The sequence below is a fragment of the Sebastes fasciatus genome, chromosome 12 (assembly GCF_043250625.1).
Source record: "Sebastes fasciatus isolate fSebFas1 chromosome 12, fSebFas1.pri, whole genome shotgun sequence".
NCBI lineage: Eukaryota > Metazoa > Chordata > Actinopteri > Perciformes > Sebastidae > Sebastes > Sebastes fasciatus.
The window spans coordinates 25,063,404-25,083,685 of record NC_133806.1 but is presented as its reverse complement, the minus strand read 5'-3'; the positions used below and the strand labels follow the sequence as shown (position 1 = coordinate 25,083,685).

The 20,282-nt window shown below is 45.6% G+C and overlaps 1 protein-coding gene across 4 annotated transcripts; it reads left to right on the top strand.

The window, feature by feature from the left end:
- The first annotated feature begins 155 nt into the window (after positions 1 to 155).
- On the top strand, positions 156 to 16,082 carry gon4lb (gon-4 like b). Of its 4 annotated transcripts, none has more exons than XM_074654326.1 (31): positions 156 to 314; positions 2,686 to 2,973; positions 3,319 to 3,393; positions 3,576 to 3,626; positions 3,734 to 3,778; positions 4,053 to 4,154; positions 4,267 to 4,368; positions 4,449 to 4,589; positions 4,694 to 4,928; positions 5,034 to 5,135; positions 5,228 to 5,268; positions 5,683 to 5,786; positions 6,785 to 7,034; positions 7,254 to 7,340; positions 7,535 to 7,730; positions 7,816 to 7,963; positions 8,058 to 8,208; positions 8,308 to 8,424; positions 9,130 to 9,853; positions 9,920 to 9,951; positions 10,012 to 10,488; positions 10,623 to 10,866; positions 10,947 to 11,104; positions 11,819 to 12,016; positions 12,311 to 12,454; positions 12,589 to 12,885; positions 13,983 to 14,081; positions 14,165 to 14,291; positions 14,917 to 15,454; positions 15,593 to 15,695; positions 15,772 to 16,082. In XM_074654326.1, the coding sequence occupies exons 1-31, from the start codon at positions 291 to 293 to the stop codon at positions 15,886 to 15,888; spliced, it is 5,517 nt and encodes a 1,838-aa protein (XP_074510427.1). In that variant the 5' UTR covers positions 156 to 290; the 3' UTR covers positions 15,889 to 16,082. The 4 variants fall into 4 exon arrangements, with proteins under 4 accessions (XP_074510427.1, XP_074510426.1, XP_074510425.1 ...); XM_074654325.1 differs by having other exon boundaries at positions 9,130 to 9,864; positions 9,919 to 9,951; XM_074654324.1 differs by having other exon boundaries at positions 9,130 to 9,864; positions 9,919 to 10,488.
- Positions 16,083 to 20,282: the final 4,200 nt, after the last annotated feature.

Genomic DNA, 20,282 nt, shown 5'->3' with positions numbered 1-20,282 from the left:
ATAGCCCAGTTTGTCATTTATTTGGGAAGGTGGTCCTCGGATATGATTTAACAATCGGAAGTGGGCCTGGAGTTACACAAGGTTGATAAATCCCTGGTTTACACCATCTTCACTGTGATACAGCATCTGGTACAGCAGGTGACGCTGTGGACCTTATACACATGACGCTCCGCTCTTATTCTGAAGGCCTCAGGCCGGAAGTCTTTCTGTTGTTGGCGGAACAGAACAGAGGCTAGCGGTGCTAACAGGAGCTAACCGGAGCTAACAGAGTCGATATGACGGAGTAACCGATGGCTACTGACGGCAGTCTGACGGTAAATATCTCAGTTTTGTTCTGAATAACACGTTCAGTTGTTTTATGTTTCCGGTTGTTTATTATTAATATTACAGCCGAACTTCGCGCCACAAACATGAACACACAGAAACACACTGCGCCTGCTCAGTGCTGTGTTAGCTTAGCCCCCGTTAGCTTAGCTACCGGTCAGCTGAACGATGCTGTTATTGTAAAGCTTTGAGCTCAGCTATCGTTACAATAATAGAGATAAACATGCGGACTACTGCTCTGTCAGCACGTTGAGAAGCTTAACCCGGGTCAGTTAAACCGAGTCAGGCAAGGCAAGGCAAGACAAAGTGCAAAAGAACATTAAGACATAATTAAAACAGTTATAAAAACATTAAAGATTAGAAAATAAAAGCTAGGCTAGAAGCTGAAATATAATATAACACACAAGAGTAAAAGCTCTAGTGCACTATAAGATCATTATCTGGTTTAATAAAAGGCAGCAGCAGCAAACAGGAACGTTTTAAGCTTTGTTTTAAATGAAGTCAGGGTTGTAGCGGTCCTGCAGGTTTCTGGGAGCTGGTCCAGATATTTGGTGCATAAAAACTGAACGCTGCTTCTGCATGTTTAGTTGTGACTCTGGGGACACTAAGCAGACCTGATCCAGACGACCTGGGAGGTCTGGATGGTTCAGAACATAGCAGAAGATCAGAAATGTATTTTGGCCCTAAACCATTTAGTGCTTTGTAAATCATCAGGAGTATTTTTAGGAAGCCAGTGTAGAGACCTCGGAACTGGACTGGTATGATCCACTTTCTTGGTCTTAGTGATGAGTCAGTAAGTTAATTCATTAACGTTAGAGCTAAACTAGAGTTAAAGTGCAGCTGAGCTAATGAGTTAATGTTTAACACCTGTCTGTCTTCTCACAGTTACATTATAGCTGTCTGTCTGATAACTGAACACTGTTTGACCTGTCTTTCCTCATCAGTGGTGGAAAGTGACTAAGTACATTTATCCAAGTACTGTACTCAAGTACAATGTCGTGTTGACGGTACTTCGACGTTACTTGAGTATTTCCGTTTTCTGCTACTTTTCATCTTCTCCTCCACATCTCAGAGGAAAATATTTACTTTTTACTCCACTACTTTAATAAGTTAAGGTACTTCACAGATTCAGGTTATTAAAACTAAATTTAATCAGCTAATACAATATATATAATATATATATAATATATATATAATATATAATATATATATATATTATAATATATTATTATTATAGATTAAACTACCAGCAGTATATAAAGTCATTAAAAGTAGCTCTACCTTTACCAGCCGCAACAAGAAAGTGATGAACACATAAAATATCCCAAAAATATTAGTAACATATCAGACAAAAAATTATAAAATATCTAAAATAACACAAGTAAAATATCCCCAAAAGTAATCAAAAGTAATTAAAAGTAGCTCCACCTTTACCAACTGCAACATTAAAGTGATGAACAAATAAAATCCCCCCAAATATTAATAAAATAGCAGATAAATATTAGAAGAGTATCAGATACAAATCTGTAAAATAATAGTAAAATATACATACAAATATTATTAAAATATCAGAAAAATGTTAGTTAAATATCATAAAAATATAAGTTAATGAGAGAAATATTTGTAAAATATCCCAAATATCAGTAAAATATTAAGAAAACATTAGTAAAATATAGGTAAAAATATTAATGAGATATAATAAAAATATAAGTTAAATATCATAAAAATATTAATAAATTATCAGACAAAAAAATTAAATATTTGAAAAAAAATTATATCCCCAGGAGTTATTAAAAGTAGCTCCACATTTAACCAGCTGCAACATTAAAGTGATGAACAAATAAAATAACCCCAAATTATGAGTAAAATGGCAGAAAGATATTAATAAATTATCAGACAAAAATGTATAAAATATGCAGAAAAATATTTGTAAAATATCCCAAAAAGTAATTAAAAGTTACCAGCTGCAACATTAAAGTGATGAACACATTAGTGCATCAATAATTAGAATAATATAATATAATAAAGATTATTTTGCATAATGAGTACTTTTACTTTTGGTACTTTAAGTATATTTTGATGCTGATACTGTTGTACTTTTACTCAAGTCGTATTTTTACTCATAACAAAATATTTCTACACTGTGGTGTTAGTACTTTTACTGCAGTAAAAGGTCTGAGTACTTCTTCTACCGCTGGCCTTCTCTGTATGTCACAGTAATACGGTTATAATTGACCCGTCTTCACTATACATATTGTATGGATCAGATGATGATGATGTATATATGGTGGTATTGATCTCTGATGGTGTTGATCAGTTGTATTGATCACTGACGTTATTGATCGGTCTTGTGTGTTCCAGTGGACAGAGAGGCGGCGTCCAGCACGAGAAGACATTTGTCCTCTGGAGTCTAAATCTTTGAGGACGGACAGCCAGACGTCTGTCTCAGGTGACACAGAAGTGAACTGTGACATCACAGTGACACGTGAACACATCGGCTCATGTTTAAATAAAGCTTGGTTGAATTCACCCGTCAATGTGTTGACCAGCGAGGCCAGTGAGGATGAACTGGGACGACTGGACATCGACCTGGACCGGACGTCCAAACAGCACAACTTGACGTCCAGCAACGTGCGCGTCATCCTGCATGTGAGCCACACACACACACACACACACACAGTTAACACACACACAGTTAACACAAGGAGAACATGATACAGTTTTCATACATAGAATCAGAATCAGGTTTATTGCCAAGTAGGTTTTCACATACAAGTAATTTTATTTGTTTGTTTTGGTTCGTAACAATAAACATGGTGAGAGAAAATAAAAGCAAGTACAAAAATATAAAAACATAAATATAGAATAGAAAAAATACAATGAAAATATGAAAAACGCAATAAAATATGTCCAGTATATATGTTTTAGAATGACAGCGCTTAACAGTTTGTGTCAGCTGTTTGTAATGTGTACCATGTTGTGTGTCCGTGTCAGGAGGTGATTACCCATGAGCGTGTGGTGGCCATGATGAAAGCTGCCATCAGAGACACTCAGGACCTGCCCATGTTTGTGAGTGTCCACTCTGTACTCTGTTCACTACCTGCTCAGGTACTCTGTTCACTACCTGCTCAGGTACTCTGTACGTTACCTGCTCAGGTACTCTGTACGTTACCTGCTCAGGTACTCTGTTCACTACCTGCTCAGGTACTCTGTTCGCTACCTGCTCATGTACTCTGTCTGTCTTCCATCAGGAGCCAAAGATGACTCGATCCAGACTGAAACAGGCCGTTCAGCAGGGACAGGTGAACTCAACCTCCCACAATCCTCTCTGATACTTTCAACTTTCAAAACCAGTCTGTTTAATCTGACTGTCCCCTGTCTGTCTGTCTGTCTGCCTGTCTGCTTACAGCCACTGAACTGGAGTCTGTCAGCGCTGAAATCAGCCACAGTCAAGGTAAACTACAGCTAGGATCTGTCCGTCTCTGTCTGACTCTCTGACTGTCTGTCTCTCTGTCAGTCTGTCTGTCTGTCTCTCTGCCTGTCTCTGTCTCTCTGTTCTCTGTCTGACTCTCTGACTGACTGTCTGTCTGTCTGACTGTCTCTCTCTCTCTCTCTCTGTCTTTCTGACTTTCTGACTGTCTCCCTGTTTGTCTGTCTCTGTCTGATTCTCTCTCTGTCTGTCTGTCTCTCGGTCTGTCTCTCTCTCTGACTGTCTGTCTCTCCTGCAGCCTCCTCAATTTGTTGACATTGACCTTGAGGATGATGAAGACTCGTCAGATGAAGAGTACTGTCCTGATGAGGAAGAGGAGGAGGACGACACAGCCGAAGAGGTGGGTGGTTCTTTGACCTTTGACCTTTCACAGCTGAAGAGTCAGACCAGACCCAGGGTAGATGCAGATGTTACCAGTTAATGACTGAAACTCGGTGTGTTTGTACATGCAGACATTCCTCAGTGATGCCGACAGCTTGGCCTCACCTCCCAGAATGCATCAGGGCTCTCAACCCAAACTTCCGGCAGACCAGGGGACTGATGAACCCCTACAGGTATCCTGACCTCAGACCTCCTACAGACACCCTGACCTCTGACCTCTTACAGCCACCCTGACCTCTGACCTGTTGTTTAGAGATCTCCAGGACACCTGGGGGAACAGGTGATGACTTGCGCTCCTCATCACCTCCTCACTGCTCCTGAGTCGTCCTTCCTGGAGAGACTGAATGCTGTGGAGGAGGAGCTGGACTGCAGCCCTGCCTACACCTATAACCAGGTAACTCCCACACCGATAACCAGGTAACCCCCCCCCCCCCCAAATCAACCTCTATGTATCCGTCCGTCTGATTGACTACCTGTTTCTTTCTACCTGTCTCTCAGTCTCTGGACAGAAAAGCCGATGATGATGGTGACAGTCGTCCTGAGGGCTCCAGCGGTTTGGCGTACCGCACACGCTCCAAACTTCGTCTGGTTAACGTTCCTCTGGGTCAGCTGGAGGCGGCGCTTCTGGCCCCTGACATCACCGCTGACATGTACGAGCAAACCGCCGCCCAACGGGAGGAGGACCGCCATTGGACGAAGTGGCTGCAGGGTCTCATGGCCCCCGACAGTGAAGGTCAGAGGTCAGGCTGACAGCAACACTGTCAAAATAAAAGTCTCATTTCATCAGTGTGTTTTGAAACAGTTCCTGTCAGCTGACTGAAGCTGCTTGTTTTCTCAGAGGAAGGCAATGACGATGACGACCCAGAGTACAACTTCCTGGATGACCAAGATGAACCCGATCTAGAGGATTACAGGACGGACCGGGCTGTCCAGATCACCAGTAGGTGTTGTGGACTGGGTCCAGGTCAAGGCCTGGAGGAGCTCTTCCAGTACCTCAGACCCCGAGTGTTAACACTTCTTCTTCTTTTTCAGAGAAGGAAGTGAATGAGCTGCTGGAGGAGCTCTTTGATACAGTGAGTTGAGCGGATTTTTACCAGCTTGTGTTTCTACTGATTTCTACTAATGATTCTAGTCTTTGTAGAGGGTGTTTAGATACATGTTTCTATTGTTTATTTTGCTGTTGGTACACAGGGTATTTTGTTTACCAGTCAGTCAAACAGTCAATGTATTTCTGTATAAGTAACATGTGGAGTTTTGTGTTCTGAATTTAAACAGAGTAAGAAATCAGGCCCTCCTGTCTCTGAGAACTGCGTCAGTAGAATCAGAACTTTGCCTCCATTCTGAACAGACACCAAGTTCAGGTTTTAGTTGATTAGTCAGGATTTTGTGATGAATCAGGACTTTGTGAAGAATCAGGACTTTGTGATTAGTCAGGACTTTTTTCTGGACTGTTTGGTCAACAACGCTGACATCAGTTCACTGTACAGCTCCAGGAGGAGGAGGTGGCAGCTGAGGAGCAGGAAGAGGAGCAGGAGGAGGAGGAGGTTCTGTCCCAGACTGGACCCAAATTCAACATCCCTCAGGCTTTACGGTAACGGCCCTTCACAGACTCCAGAGTCTCCACAGACCACTTGTGATCTGATCTCACTTCCCCACTCTGTATGCAAAGTAAACACATGGCTAATATGGCAGACGTTGTAATATTACAGGACTGTCAGTAGTAATATCCTATATATTCAGGAATTTGTGTACATTTTATTAACACCAAAATAACAGGTTACTGGGCGGTCCCCGGGGACCTCCGCGCCACCGGCACCGCTGCCATTGCCAGGAAACAGCGGGTACAGATCTTCAGAGAGCCAGGGAGGAGAGAGAGCGAACGGACAGTGTGATAATAATGCTCTTTGCGTGCTGTCTGATAGTCTGTAGATATGTAGCCTATAGATAAGATATATTTTAATAAAACACAGTTGTACTGACAGAATACAGTAGAACTCAGAAGCTGTTTACATGCTGCAAGGCATCTTCCTGTCTATTCACATGAGGAGCGCAGAGACCCGCGATCCCAGCGGGACGTCAGTAGAGTAGGCGTTCCTTAATGTGGCCCAGACCACCTCTGAATGTGGTCTGAAAGATCGGATCTCAATGCGTCTTGAGTGCGTTCACACCTGTACTTAGAGCTGTCCACTTGTGATCCGATCACTGAGGACGCATGTTAATACCAGGTGTGAGCAGGGCCAGGGCTGGGTCTCATTATGTTCCAGCGGCTGCTGAGTCATGTGCAACAGCTAGTGGTAAAATTCGGTATACCGGTCCGGTCCGGTGTTTGGACACCGGCCCAACCTTTACATCTACATATGTGGGTCCTCCTTTTGGGACGGTGCAGCAGAGAAGTGCTGTTACTGTTTGGGTAAGGAGGAAGAGAAATGTCCTCCGCTGCTGCTTCTTCACACAGAACACATGAAGAAGAATCCAGCCAAGGGGAGACATCCTTTGTCAATCGACTGAAACAAACTATGTTCAGTCATCGTACGTTTTATTCACAGCTTCCTGTATTACAGCAGTTTTGTCCCGTTTTGCTGTCCGTAGTTTTGAGGCTCCGTTAGCCAGCATGCTAACGGAGCGAAGGCGAACCGTCAGGAAACAGTACGAAGCTCTGCAGCAGAAGAGAGCCCTGCAGGACACGACCAATCATCACCGTGACAACATGAACCTGAAGGACGCAGCCAGCCCGCAAACCAACACCATTACTCCTGTCTTAGTGTTGCCGAGCCGGGTCTACCCCGTCCTCCACCTGGATTACACCCAGAAACTGCAGCTACAGCAGCAGATACAGCAGGTACGTGAGGACAGAAAGGTGTGTCTCATATAGTGTCTTATAGTGTCTTCTAATGTCACATATAGTGCCCCCTAGTGCCCCCTAGTGTCCTCTAGTGTTGTGTATAGTTCATCTTCAACATGAACAAAATTCAGATATTTAAACACACTTTTTTCTAGAAACTACAGCATTTCCAGTTTTAGTTGACCGGAGACTGAAATGCTTCTGTCTCTCTCTCAGCATGTGCAGCTGCTGACTCAGGTTCACCTGCTGAGTCGCCATGTGGACGCCCTGAACCACGAAACCTGCATTACCAAACGCTACCTGGTCAGTAAACACCAACACAAATGCTACCTGAGGCCTGTACTAAGAAGCAGGATTTGGGATTAGCAAGATAACTTCAGGGTTAACCCTGGGCTTTTAGTCCTAGGATGGTGGTTCACCCTTTACCGGGTTAGATCGCCATGGTAACTACTGCCAAACACCTAACCTGCTCTAAAACAAATCTGTTGTCCCTCCAGGAGGAGCTGCAGCAGTTTGCCGGCCGTCGGGAGGAGGTTTTTCTCCCCAGCAGTTTCAGAGTGGGTAACCTGCAAGGGGCGCTGGATCTCCTGCAGAAGGTGGAGCAGAGAGCGGAGCCTTCTCCTGCTCCTCCTGCTCCTCCTGCTCCTGCTGCCTCCAGACGCTGGCTCCCCAGGATGACTCCTGCTACCAACAGTAAGGAGGGAAAATAACATCAGACACAACGTTTTTATAATGTTTGGTCGTTCCAGCAGCTTGTTCTGGTTCTGGTTTTGTTTAGGCCTCGCCTTCCCTCTGCTCCCCGCCAACACCGCATGGCTGTTCGCCACACGTCCCGTCTTCCTATACCCAGAACTACTTCCTGTCTGCAGCCTGGACCCCACCATCCACACCCGACACCGCAGTGTTTACACTGCAGGAGAGGACGGGTACATGGACACTACTACACAATATACACACACACTGTAAACACACACTGTATCGCACAATAACGGTAATATTTCCCATGATGCCTCTGTGCAGTTTGATCGTTCTGGGTCTGAAGCACTTCGAGGGGATGGTCCAGTCAGATCAGCTGATCAGCTCCTACCTGCTCTGTAAGAATCGATGGAACTTCAGGAAACACGTTAGAGAGATGAGCGGGTCGAGAGCGCCGCACAATAGTGTCATCAAGGTGACATCCCTGTGACATCATCACACACACTGACTGACTTCATCAGCAGCTGCAGTTGGACAGCCTGAGTTAAACTCTGTCGTCTCGTGGTGTTTTCAGATGTTCCTGACGCAGGGAGTCGTCCCCCCGCTCCCGCTCGCCTGCAGCAGAGTTCAGCCGGGAGACCAGCGCCCCCCAGTGGACAGAAACACCTCCAACATGCCAAACTGGCTCAAGGTCAGTCGGACGTACTAAACCAGATCCACGCTCAGATCCAAATCAGTGTGAAGCTTGACACCTGTTTTGTTTCAAATTACAGGATTATATCAACATCAACTGAATAATTATCAGAATAAAGAGTCAAGTAAATATTACAGAAACAGTAAAAACATAACTGAGGTAACTCCATGAAACATCCTGACCCCACAGTCACTTCCATTTATATATAATATCACAAATTACAAATTGGTCTAAAGGGGCTTTACAATCTGTACGACACCCTCTGTCCTCAGACAGACCCACCGACCGATCCACCGACCGATCCACCGACCGACCGACCGACCAACCGACCTACCAACCTAACGACCAACCGACCCACCAACAGACTGATCGATCGACCAACCAACCGACCGATCCACCGACCTACCAACCGACCCAGCAACAGACCCACCAACCGACCGACCTAACGACCAACCAACCCACCAACAGACCGACCGACCCTCGAAAAACTCCCCAAAAACCTTTAACTGTGAAAAGAGCAGCAGAGGGATCAGACAGGAAGTAGATGTTGTGTGAACTTATGAAGGCTGTCCAGTGACATCAGATGATGACATCACCTGGCCGATACCACAGTGACCATTAGCAGAGTGACAGTTCAGTACCTGTTTTTACCAGCAGGTGTCTCCGTTCACTAACTGCTTCTCTGATGTTCATCACCTGCAGAACAGTCAGCTGATCATCCAGAAGACCCGACTGAACTCCACCTGTTACCCCCCATCCCTCCCCCCAGGCTGCACCCTTAGGCTCCACCCCTCCTGGCTCAAGAAGTCGTCCCACCCGCCTCCCCCCCGCCACAGACGTCTCTTCACCTTGGCCCACAATGCATCTCTGCTGCCACTCGCCAAAGCCCCAGAAGAAACACAGGTAGAGAGACAGGTGGACATGCAGCCAATCAGCTACCTGTCCCTTCCTCCTCCAGGTGTCACATTACTCTCTGACTCCCCCGCTGTTTCAGGAGCTCTGGCTCCGCCACCAGCCTGTGGGGCCGTCCCATTGGCTGCTGTTTGTACAGTCCCCACCCACCCAGTGTGTGCTGACATCATCCAGTCCTGCCTTCCTATTGGCCAGAGGATGCAGCAGAGCGTTTCTAGGCAACAAAGCAGCGGCCCTGCCCCCTTCCTCCTACCCCTTCCCTCCATGACCCAACCTGTCACTACAAATCCCATAATGCCTTGCTCAGCTGACGCTGTGAAGCCGGGGTACTTCCTCCTCCAGATGGTGTGGACTCCACCGTCTCCGCCCACTGTCTCCTCCCAGCATGCTCTGGGGCGACAGATCTACCGACCAATAAAAGAGGAGTCCACAAGGCCACGCCTTCCACCTGAGGTGGAGAGACGGGTGGAGGAGGAAAGAGAGGTGGAGGAGGAGAGACAGGAGGACAGACAGGAGGACAGACAGGTTGACGAGGAGAGACAGGAGGACAGACAGGAGGACAGACAGGAGGACAGACAGGTCGACGAGGAGAGACAGGAGGAGGACAGAAAGGTGGACGAGGAGATACAGGAGGAGGAGGAGAGACAGGTGGAGGAGAGACAGAAGGAGGAGGAGGACAGAAAGGTGGACGAGGAGAGACAGGAGGAGGAGGAGAGTTCAGCTTCAGCATCAACACTGAGCCCGCCGTCGTCCTGTGCAGGAGTGGAGGAGGAGGAGGAGCAGGAGGAGAACTGGACTGCTTTGGGTGTGGTCCGTTTGAACGGAGGAGAAAACACTGGTGGAGAGGAGGAGGAGGGGAGGGATGGAGGAGGTGAAGTAGGAGGTGGAGAGGAGGAAGCAGGTGGGGGAGGAGACGGGGAGCAGGGAGGAGAGGGGGAGGAGGAGGAGGAGGAGGAGGAGGAGGGACAGAGGGAGGACGGGGGAGGAGAGAGGGAGGAGGATGGAGAGAAGGATAAGGATGAAGATCAGGACCGGCAGGGCGACGAGGACGAGGAGGAGGATTTTGATGACCTCACACAGGATGAAGACGAGGAGGAAGTGATGTCATCAGCGTCCGAGGAGTCAGTGCTGTCTGTTCCAGAGTTACAGGTAAACAGGAAGTCATTGTTCATCACTCACATGATGACAGAGGGTGATGTAAGGGTAAAGACCATGAAGTAGCTGACCTCTGACCTCTTTAGGAGACCATGAAGCAGCTGACCTTTGACCTCTGACCTCTTTAGGAGACCATGAAGCAGCTGACCTGGCTGGCGGCGGAGCGGCGGCTCTGTACAGACGGCGACTCGGAGGAGGACCACTCTCCGACCTCGCCCGGCTCTCAGGAGGAGGAGGAGGAGGAGGAAGAGGAGGGGCCTAAAGGGGAGGAGTCTGGAGAGGGGAGGAGCAGTAAGGCGGGAAGAGACGAGGAGACGCCATCAGGAGAGGGGACGCCTAGAGGAGGAGGCAGGTGTCCTGGCAGAGGACGAGGTCAGAGCGGTCTCTGATAGATCTGTATATCTGCACTAGATGGCTCCTTACCGTGTTTTTACAGCCTGTCCTCTCTGCAGGTCGAAGCCAGCCTCTTCGTGGTCTGAGGAGGAGTCGTCAGGAGCGTCACAGTAAAGACGCCGCTAAACTGTTACTGCTGTACGATGAAAACATCCTGAACAACGACCCGCACAGAGAGAGCAAAGATGTGGCGTTCGCCCAGAGTTACCTCAACAGGGTGAGACCGCCAACACTCACAGCACAAACTTCCTGTAAAACTGTCGTACGAGCCGCTTCATCATCATTGGCTGCTGCTGCTGTCGTCCTGATATAACGTTAGTCCTTAGTCACGTGACTCTTTAGTATCGTCAGTCCCTCGAGTCACTAGTCAGGTTAATCGTAAGTATCCTTAGTCACATGAGTCACTAGTCACGTGAATCGTTATAATCGTCAGTCCTGTGAGTTGTTAGTCACGTGACTCGTCGAGTATCGTCAGTCTCGTGAGTCATTAGTCACGTGAGGCGTTGGTATCGTCAGTCCCATGAATTGTTAGTATCGTCAGTCCTGTGAGTTGCTAGTTACGTGAGTTATTATTATCGTCAGTCCTGTGTGTTACAAAACGTGAGTCGCTAGTCAGTGAAGTTAACGTCAACCCCGATCGTTTCCTAACCCTAACTAAGTAGTTGTGTTGCCTAAACCTAACTTCCTGCAAAAACAGAAGTTTATTTTGAAAGGACGCTATGCAGGTAACGAGCGTATATTGACACTCCGTCCCCGGTCCATCCAAAAGTAACACTAGAGGGGTACCCCGTGCATCAGTTTGTATGTGTGAATGGAGGTCAGGCCTCTTTAGGAGAGGCGTTTCCATAGCAACAATAATCACAGCCTCAGAGACATGGTGAGCTCCCGTTGATGCAGGTATCTGTAGGTGACTGTGACTGTGCGGTTCCAGGTGCGGGAGGCGCTGCAGGACGTACCTGGGCAGGTGGAGGAGTTTGTGTCTCTGCTGAACGATTTCGAGCAGGTGGGAGAAGGACAGGAAGTGATGCTGTTGTTCAGGAAGTTGCGCTGCATCCTGGGAGACCGGACGGACCTTCTCCGAGACTTCGCCGCATTCCTGCATCCTGAGCAGGCGCTGCAGTGTGGACTGGTGAGCAGTACAGATGTATCACAGGTGTACCACAGCAGGTGTGTGTATGTAGTCCACAATAACTGGTTGGTTCAACCTGCTGAAGTGTTTCCTGCCAATAAAACTGTTTCTAATGAAGCTGATCACAGGTCAGTTTACACTTCAGGTGTTTCACATGATGGTTTACCTGATCTGTCGCTGTGAAGTCAGTGAACATAACAACTTTAGTATTTCTATGTATTTCTGTGTAAATCATTGATAAGGTATTGATTACTTATAACTTATCATTGATGCAACTCTGTGTCCCGACTGCAGTTTGAGGAGCAGCAGGCGTTTGAACGCAGTCGCCGCTTCCTGCGACAGTTAGAGATCAGTTTTGGAGATAATCCGTCACATTATCAGAAGATCATCAAAGCTCTTCAGACCGGTCCAGACCTGAGTCCAACCAGCATGCACGAGGTACACCAACTCTACCGACACCAGTCCAACCAGTATCAATAACAACTGTACAGACACCAGTTTAACCTGTATCAATAACAACTGATTATTGATAATTGATAATGTTGATCAGCATGTGTCTGATGGTGTTTCAGCTGAAGGCTCAGATGGCCACGCTGCTAAAAGGCCACACCCATCTACAAGCTGAATTCTGGGTATTTTTTGACGAGCTGCGCCCACCTCCGGCCCGCCCGGGACAGTTCGAAGAAGCCCATTGGCCGGAGGACGGAGGGGGCGGGTTAGACGGCGGAGAGGGTGTCGGCCACGTGTCAGGTGGCGGCGCCAGCAGCGGCTTCGAGGAAGTGACGCTCCCAGAGCTGGAAGAGGAAGAGGAGGGGCATAAGATCCAACCAATGACTGGCCGGCGCCGGAGGAGGAAGATTGACTACAAGGTCTGAAAACACACATGGAGGGGTCCCTTTAGTGAGCTGTCTGTCATGAGTCCCGTTTCCACCGCAGGAACTTTCCCCCGGAACTAGGAACCTTTAGACAAACTCATCGCAGTTAGACTGCAGGGACCAGGGTTCTGGGGACATTTTATGGGGCCTTTTTACCCCAAAAAAGTTCCTGGTCGGGAGTAGTACTTTCTAAAGTTGGGTTTCCACCAAAGTTCCCGGGACTTTTTAGTCCCTGGAACTACTTTTATGGGAAGGTTATAGGAATAAAAGTTTCTGGTGGTCCTGTGGTGGAAACAGGGCTTTAGTGAGTCCCATTTCCACCGCAGAAACTTTACCCTGGAACTAAGAACCTTTTGACCTAATGTCCACTGATACTGGAGTACTTCCTTGTTTATGAATGAAGCGATACATGAGTTGACGCATCGCCGCTGTGTGTGTGTGTTTGACCAATCAGAGTTCCAGTACTTTCAGAAAGTACTACCCCACCAACCAGTACCTTTTGTGTGAATAAAAAGACCCCGGAACTTAATTTAGACCCTGGTCCCTGCGTTTGAGACGCGATGAGTTTCCTCAAAAGGTTCTTAGTTCCAGTGGAAAATTCCTGGGCTTTAGTGAGCTTTCACTTATGAGCCCTGTTTCCACCACAGGAACTTTCCCCTGGAACTAAGAACCTTTTGAGGAATTCATCGCGGTTCGACCGCAGGGACAATGGTCTAGATTGAAAGGGTTCTAAATAAAAAAGTTCTGAGGACATTTTCCAGGGCCTTTTTATTCCAAAAAGGTCATCCCTGCAAACTCTACTCTGAAAAGTTCCAGTACTTTCAGAAAGTGCTACCAATCTGATCAGGGCCTTTTTGGGGGATAAAATGTCCCCAGAACTTAATTTAGACCCTGGTCTCTGCGGTTGAAATGCAATGATTTTTACCCCCAAAAGGCCCTCGCTGGGGGTAGTACTTTATAAAAGTACCAGAACTTTTGGGGTGGAGTTTGCAGTTGAAACGCAGAACAGGACTGTTATTGGTCAGATAAGGACTGTTTGATGTGATCCAGGACTGTGATTGGTCAGATGAAGACTGTTTGATGTGTTCCAGGACTGTGATTGGTCGGATAAAGACTGGCCTTGTCTCTGTCGTGATGCAAAGATGCGCAGACTCCGGAGGAAAGGATGCTCTCACTGCCACGGCAACAAGGTCTGTCCTCCATGTTTCATCAGGTGTGAATGAGGTTCACTAACACCTGACATGCCTGACTAACCTATTCATTTCCTGTCCAGACCTCAGGGGGGGTGTCCAGAGCCATGAAGAGTCTGGACCCTCTGTACTCTCAGATAAGCTCCGCCCACGATGAACCCGGTGACAAAGATCTGGACCTGAAGGGGGACGATGACAGTCCAGAGCCAGGTATGTCACCGGATCACATGTCCTGGGTTCCAGTTAACAAACGAGTGTGTTATACGTATAACCAAACAACGTATATCACTAAGAAGTGAAAGTCAATAGTTGGTTCCATGTCAACATCAGCTCCCAGCAGCAGAGCCACGCTTCCGCCATTGGACTGAAAGCAACTACCGGACGCCAGTAAAACGTCCACCTACAAAGTGTCATACAAGGATCCTTGAATTCTTGGATCCATGGATCCATGATCCTTGGATCTTTAAATCCTTGGATCCTTGGATTCTTGAATCATTGGATCTTAGGATCCTTGGATCCTTGAGTCCTTGAATCCATTAGTCCTTGAATCTGTGAATCCTTGGATCCTTGAATCCTAGATTAGCAATATACAGTATATATACATATATACTTTATAGTTGTAATATATAATACTATGTAGTACTGTGTATAAGAAATAATATATAATACTATGTAGTACTGTGCATTAGTAGATATGTATTGTACTTATTTCTATTCTATTGTCCTGTTTTGAACAATTAAATTTTACAAATGTAATAAGTGTTTTCAGTCCAATGGCGGCTGTTGTTAAAAAAATGCCGTCTCTTTGGTTTGAGTTTGTTGCTTCTGTCAACAGATCGAAGTGGTGCATCATGGGAAGGAACATTCCCTCTAATGGATGAGAAAGAGGAGGAGGAGCTGGATGATGAGGAGGAGGATGAAGATGAAGAGGAGAGGAAGAGCATTGAGAAGGAGCAGAGTCTGGTGGTGAAGAGGAGCAGGAGAGAGGAGGTGATGGGGGGTTGCAGCCCCTCCTCTATACTCTCTACCTCTCCCTCTATTACCTCCTCAAACCCCTCCACCTCCTCCATGATCTCATCTATCACCTCCTCCAACACTTCCTCTCTTGCCTCCACCACCACCTCCTCCACGATCTCCACTCCTTCTATCACTTCCTCCATCGTCACTTCTACCTCAGTTACCTCCTCTGTCTCCTCCTTTCCCTCTTTCTGCACCTCCTCCATCACATCTATCACCTCCTCCTCTACCTCTCCCACCATCTCCACCTCCTCCTCTGCTCCTCCTCCTCGGCCCAGTCCTCCTCCTGACCTCCCAGTCTGTGCCAAGAACATTTCCCTGACAGCGAGCGGAGAGAAAGTCATCCTCTGGACCAGGTACACCTCCTGCTGCACCTCCTTTTTAGGGAGTACAGACTACATTTAAATCTCTGCTCCTCGTCAGGTCTTCTCTCTCCTCCTCTGTGAGGAGCAGCAGGAGTTCAGACTCTATTTAACCCGGTTGATGTTTTCCAGAGAAGCAGATCGAGTAATTTTGACGACGTGTCAGCTGGAAGGAGCCAATCAGAACACATTCCAGGCCGTCTCTACTCTGCTCGGCAACAAGACTCCCAGCGAGGTGATTGGTTGCTCTGTCTTCTGTCAGGGCTGTGATTGGTTGACAAGTGTGTCAGTAACTCTTCTCGTATCTCCAGGTCTCTCGCCGGTTTCGGGATTTGATGCGTTTGTTTCGGACGGCGGCTCGTCAGATCGGCTCTGAGGACGAGGCTCCGCCCATGGAAGCGGCAGCAGCCAATGAGAAAGACGAATGATATTAACCAATCAGAAGAGCCGCATGTTCAGCAACAGAAAAATAGTCCCAGGACTTTTATTGTGAAAGGATTCACAGATGTTTACTGTATATAAAAAACACCTTGTAAATATGAAAATATCAGATTATTTAATGTTTTTGTAAAAAGTTGAGTTTTTTTTCTTTTTCAATAAAACTTTTTACATCAAAATCAAACTGTTGTCCTGGATCAGATCGCTTCAGACCAGTTCCAGTAATTTTAGACCAGTTCAGACCAGAACAGGTCATTTAAGATTTATTTATTCAAATGTTGGAATTCTGACTAATAAAGTGAGTTCAACATTTTCAGAGTAAAACTGACATTAAAGACAAAAATACGATCAACTCAAATTTAACTCCAACTTTATTGTACCAGAGGAGAAAAACAGAACAAATAAAACACAATAAAATACATGAAATATAATATAAAACACGTAAAACAAATGATAAAACTCACTGCACCAGCTCATATTTAAAGAAAGTACATCAGAACATAAAACTTTCAGCCTGATCATCAATAATAAAAAAATCATCCATAATGTAATGACGACTGATCATCCGCTGACTTTTAACAGTTTGATGTTCTGAAGAAAAGTTTAAACTCTGAACAAATAAGTTTCTGTGGATAAAAAAGGTTTATACAAAAGTTTATGAATCGAGCTGTTAGAGTAACAAACCCTCCCACCTGCTGCAGATGTGGTTTCCTGTTTCTCAGTGGTACACAATTATAAGCAGAAATTTGATTAATCATCAGATCAGATCATCCAGAGATGAGTTTTTAGTTGTAAAACAACCGAGACAAACGGTTTATCAGGAAGCTGAGAAGGGTGGGGATGCTGTGGTGTACAGGTGGTGGGCGGGGTCATCCCTGTGCTCTTTCTCCAGTTTCGGGATCAACATCATCGTCCAGATCTGAAACAGGAAGCTGTTTGTCAGTACATAGTCGTAGCCCCGCTGTTTATCGGTACGTAGTCGTAGCCCTGCTATCGGTACATAGTCGTAGCCCCGCTGTTTGTCAGTACACAGTTGTAGCCCCGCTGTTTATCGGTACGTAGTCGTAGCCACGCTGTTTATCGGTACATAGTCATAGCCCCATTGTTTATAAGTACGTAATTGTAGCCCCTCTGTGTATCGGTACGTAGCCCTGCTTTTTATCTGTACGTAGCCGTAGCCACGCTGTTTATCGGTACATAGTCATAGCCCCATTGTTTATAAGTACGTAATTGTAGCCCCTCTGTGTATCGGTACGTAGCCCTGCTTTTTATTGGTACATAGCCGTAGGCCTGCTTTTTATCTGTATGTAGCCGTAGCCCCGCTGTTTATTGGTACGTAGCCACACTGTTTATCAGTACGTAGTTGTAGCCCTACTGTTTAACGGTACATAGTCATAGCCCCATTGTTTATCGTTACGTAGTTGTAGCCCCATTGTTTATCATTACGTAGTTGTAGCCCCATTGTTTATCGTTACGTAGTTGTAGCCCCATTGTTTATCGTTACGTAGTTGTAGCCCCATTGTTTATCGTTACGTAGTTGTAGCCCCATTGTTTATCGTTACGTAGTCGTAGCCCCGCTGTTTATCGGTATGTAGTCGTAGTCCCGCTGTTTATTGATATGTAGTCGTAGCCCCGCTGTTTATCGGTGTGTAGTCGTAGTCCCGCTGTTTATCAGTACGTAGTTGTAGCCCTACTGTTTAACGGTACATAGTCATAGCCCCATTGTTTATCGTTACGTAGTTGTAGCCCCATTGTTTATCATTACGTAGTTGTAGCCCCATTGTTTATCGTTACGTAGTTGTAGCCCCATTGTTTATCATTACGTAGTTGTAGCCCCATTGTTTATCGTTACGTAGTTGTAGCCCCATTGTTTATCGTTACGTAGTCGTAGCCCCGCTGTTTATCGGTATGTAGTCGTAGTCCCGCTGTTTATCGGTATGTAGTCGTAGCCCCGCTGTTTATCGGTGTGTAGTCGTAGTCCTGCTGTTTATCGGTATGTAGTCGTAGTCCCGCTGTTTATCGGTATGTAGTCGTAGCCCCACTGTTTATCGTTTTAACTGTCTGACTGTCTCACCCATACTGTCCTCAGCTCTGTTCTCTGGGTTCTGATGGTTCTGATGGTTCTGATGGTTCTGATGGTTCTGTTGGTTCTGCTGGTTCTCTTCCTCCATGTGAACATCTGCCGGTCAGACAGTAATATCAGTAGAAAAATGAACAGAGCTTGGTTCAGACTGTAAACGAAAGGTGTTCTGGTTGTGTTCTGGTTGTACTGGACACTCACCTGCGGCTGCCTCTGATTGGTCGGGAGGACAGACATTCTGGCACCTGGAGAGAGGTGGGAGGGGCTCTGAGTAGACTGTGCTGATTGGCTGGTTGCTGTTAGGCGGGCTTTCGTTGCTCCAGTGTGAGCCAATAGGAGCGGGGTGTGCTGCTGACAAATCTGTACAAGAGGAAACAGGAAGTAATGAAAGGTCAAGAGGTCAGTCTTAGTATGAACCATAGATGTACTACAAGATGTAGATGAGCAGTAGACTCATAGGCTGTATTCAAAACCGCATACTATACTAGTAGTACGTACTGATTTGGCCAAAATGTAGTATGTAATATGCAGTATGCGAACAGAAGAAAAATCTCCAGTATGCCGACAATACCCGGATGACGTACTGATTTGGAAAGATTCTCCAGTATGCATTGGACCAGTCTATCTCGCCTACTGTATCCCACAATGCAAAGCGCTGGAACAGTACAGGCTACGGGTACAAAAACAGCAGCCAAAAGCTGCTAGTTTTTTACGTTTTTTGTAGCTATTTCAACACTAAATTCACTTCTGAACGTTTTTGAGGCCAAGAAATCAACTGTGTAGATTATTAATATCGGCAGTTTTACGAAGTTAGATGGTGAATCGAACATTTGTTTCCACCGCACAGACTTCTATAGAACCAGAGGAGTCGCCTCCTGCTGGCTGGTAGACTGAAAGCAGGTTTAATGCTTCACTTCTCAGACCCGAGGTCAGAGGTTTCCGCTTATAACAATATAAGTAGTCGCCTATATTGTTATAACGAGAAGTTTCTCGTCATAATGTGGTATGTCGTAATAACATGAAAACATCTTGTTATAACATGAAAACATCTTGTTATAACATTTCTCTGTTTCTGGAGTGGCAGCGATATGCTGCTGTAATAAAATACTGAAAATAAAAATAAACATGTAGAAAATAATCTTTAAATGATCTGAACAGGTGGAAATGTTATTATTTCTGTGATATTAAACTGATTATTCAGATTTAAATCTACTCACATGAGACTGAACACGATCTGTGAAACACATCATTTATTAAACCTGATTAAAACTTTAATGAAGCTTGAATACAACTTTATTGTTTGTCTGCAGAGCTCCAGTGTGACCTGAACGGACACGATAGGCTGGTTTAAGCTGAAATAAACTTTATTTAAACATTAAAATACTGACCGTATGTTTGTCTGCGGAGCTTCCGGAACGGACAGTTTTCTCTGAGCCGCAGCAGACAGGACTTCCTCCTCACAGGCAGAGACTCCATAGAGAAAACACCGGATTTAAGCTCGGAAAATCCCTTTAAACGACTCGATACTGTAGAAACTACTTGTTTCCTTCAGTTCAGAAGCTCCTTCAGTCCGTGAACACTTCAATCGACACAAACATCTTCAAACAGCGAGAGTCTGTCAGCGGAATCTACCTGCACACACCTCAACACACCTGAGCCTTCACAATAAAAGCCCAACCTGCAGTCAGAACTTCCTCTCTGAATGTTCCTCTTTATGCTGATGAACAGTTTAAAGAGTCTGACATCTGAACTCAGATCCGTTTCTGCAGTTCTCAGTCGAAATATAAAACGTTAATTTAAAGATAACAACTTTGACTCATGTTCAGTGTGCGACTCAGTGAGACCTGTTTAGTTATTTAAACATTATTTTCACAAATCAAGTAACATAATTAGTTTTATAGTTATGAAACTGACCTCACCTGCTTTTATTGTTTCACCTGTATGAACTTCCTGTCCATGTTGTTAATCAGACTCAGGTCTTTTTTTAACAACATTAATGAAGCTTCAGTCCAGCAGGTGATGATGATATTGATCACAGTTGTGATTGATTGAATATCTGCATGACTCACCTGTCAGTAGTTATTGATTCATTTACATCAGTAGGAGAGCTGTTATTTAAAAAAACATTTCAGGAAATCAACATCCAGCTGATAATACATGACAGTATTATCATATTATAATTATCAATATAAATAAATGATTAATATTATTTGTCAGTAAGACGTTTATAATATTTTAAAGATTTTAATATTCTCTACAGACAGGAAGTAACGTCATTAAAAGTCAAACTATTGAACTTGTAGT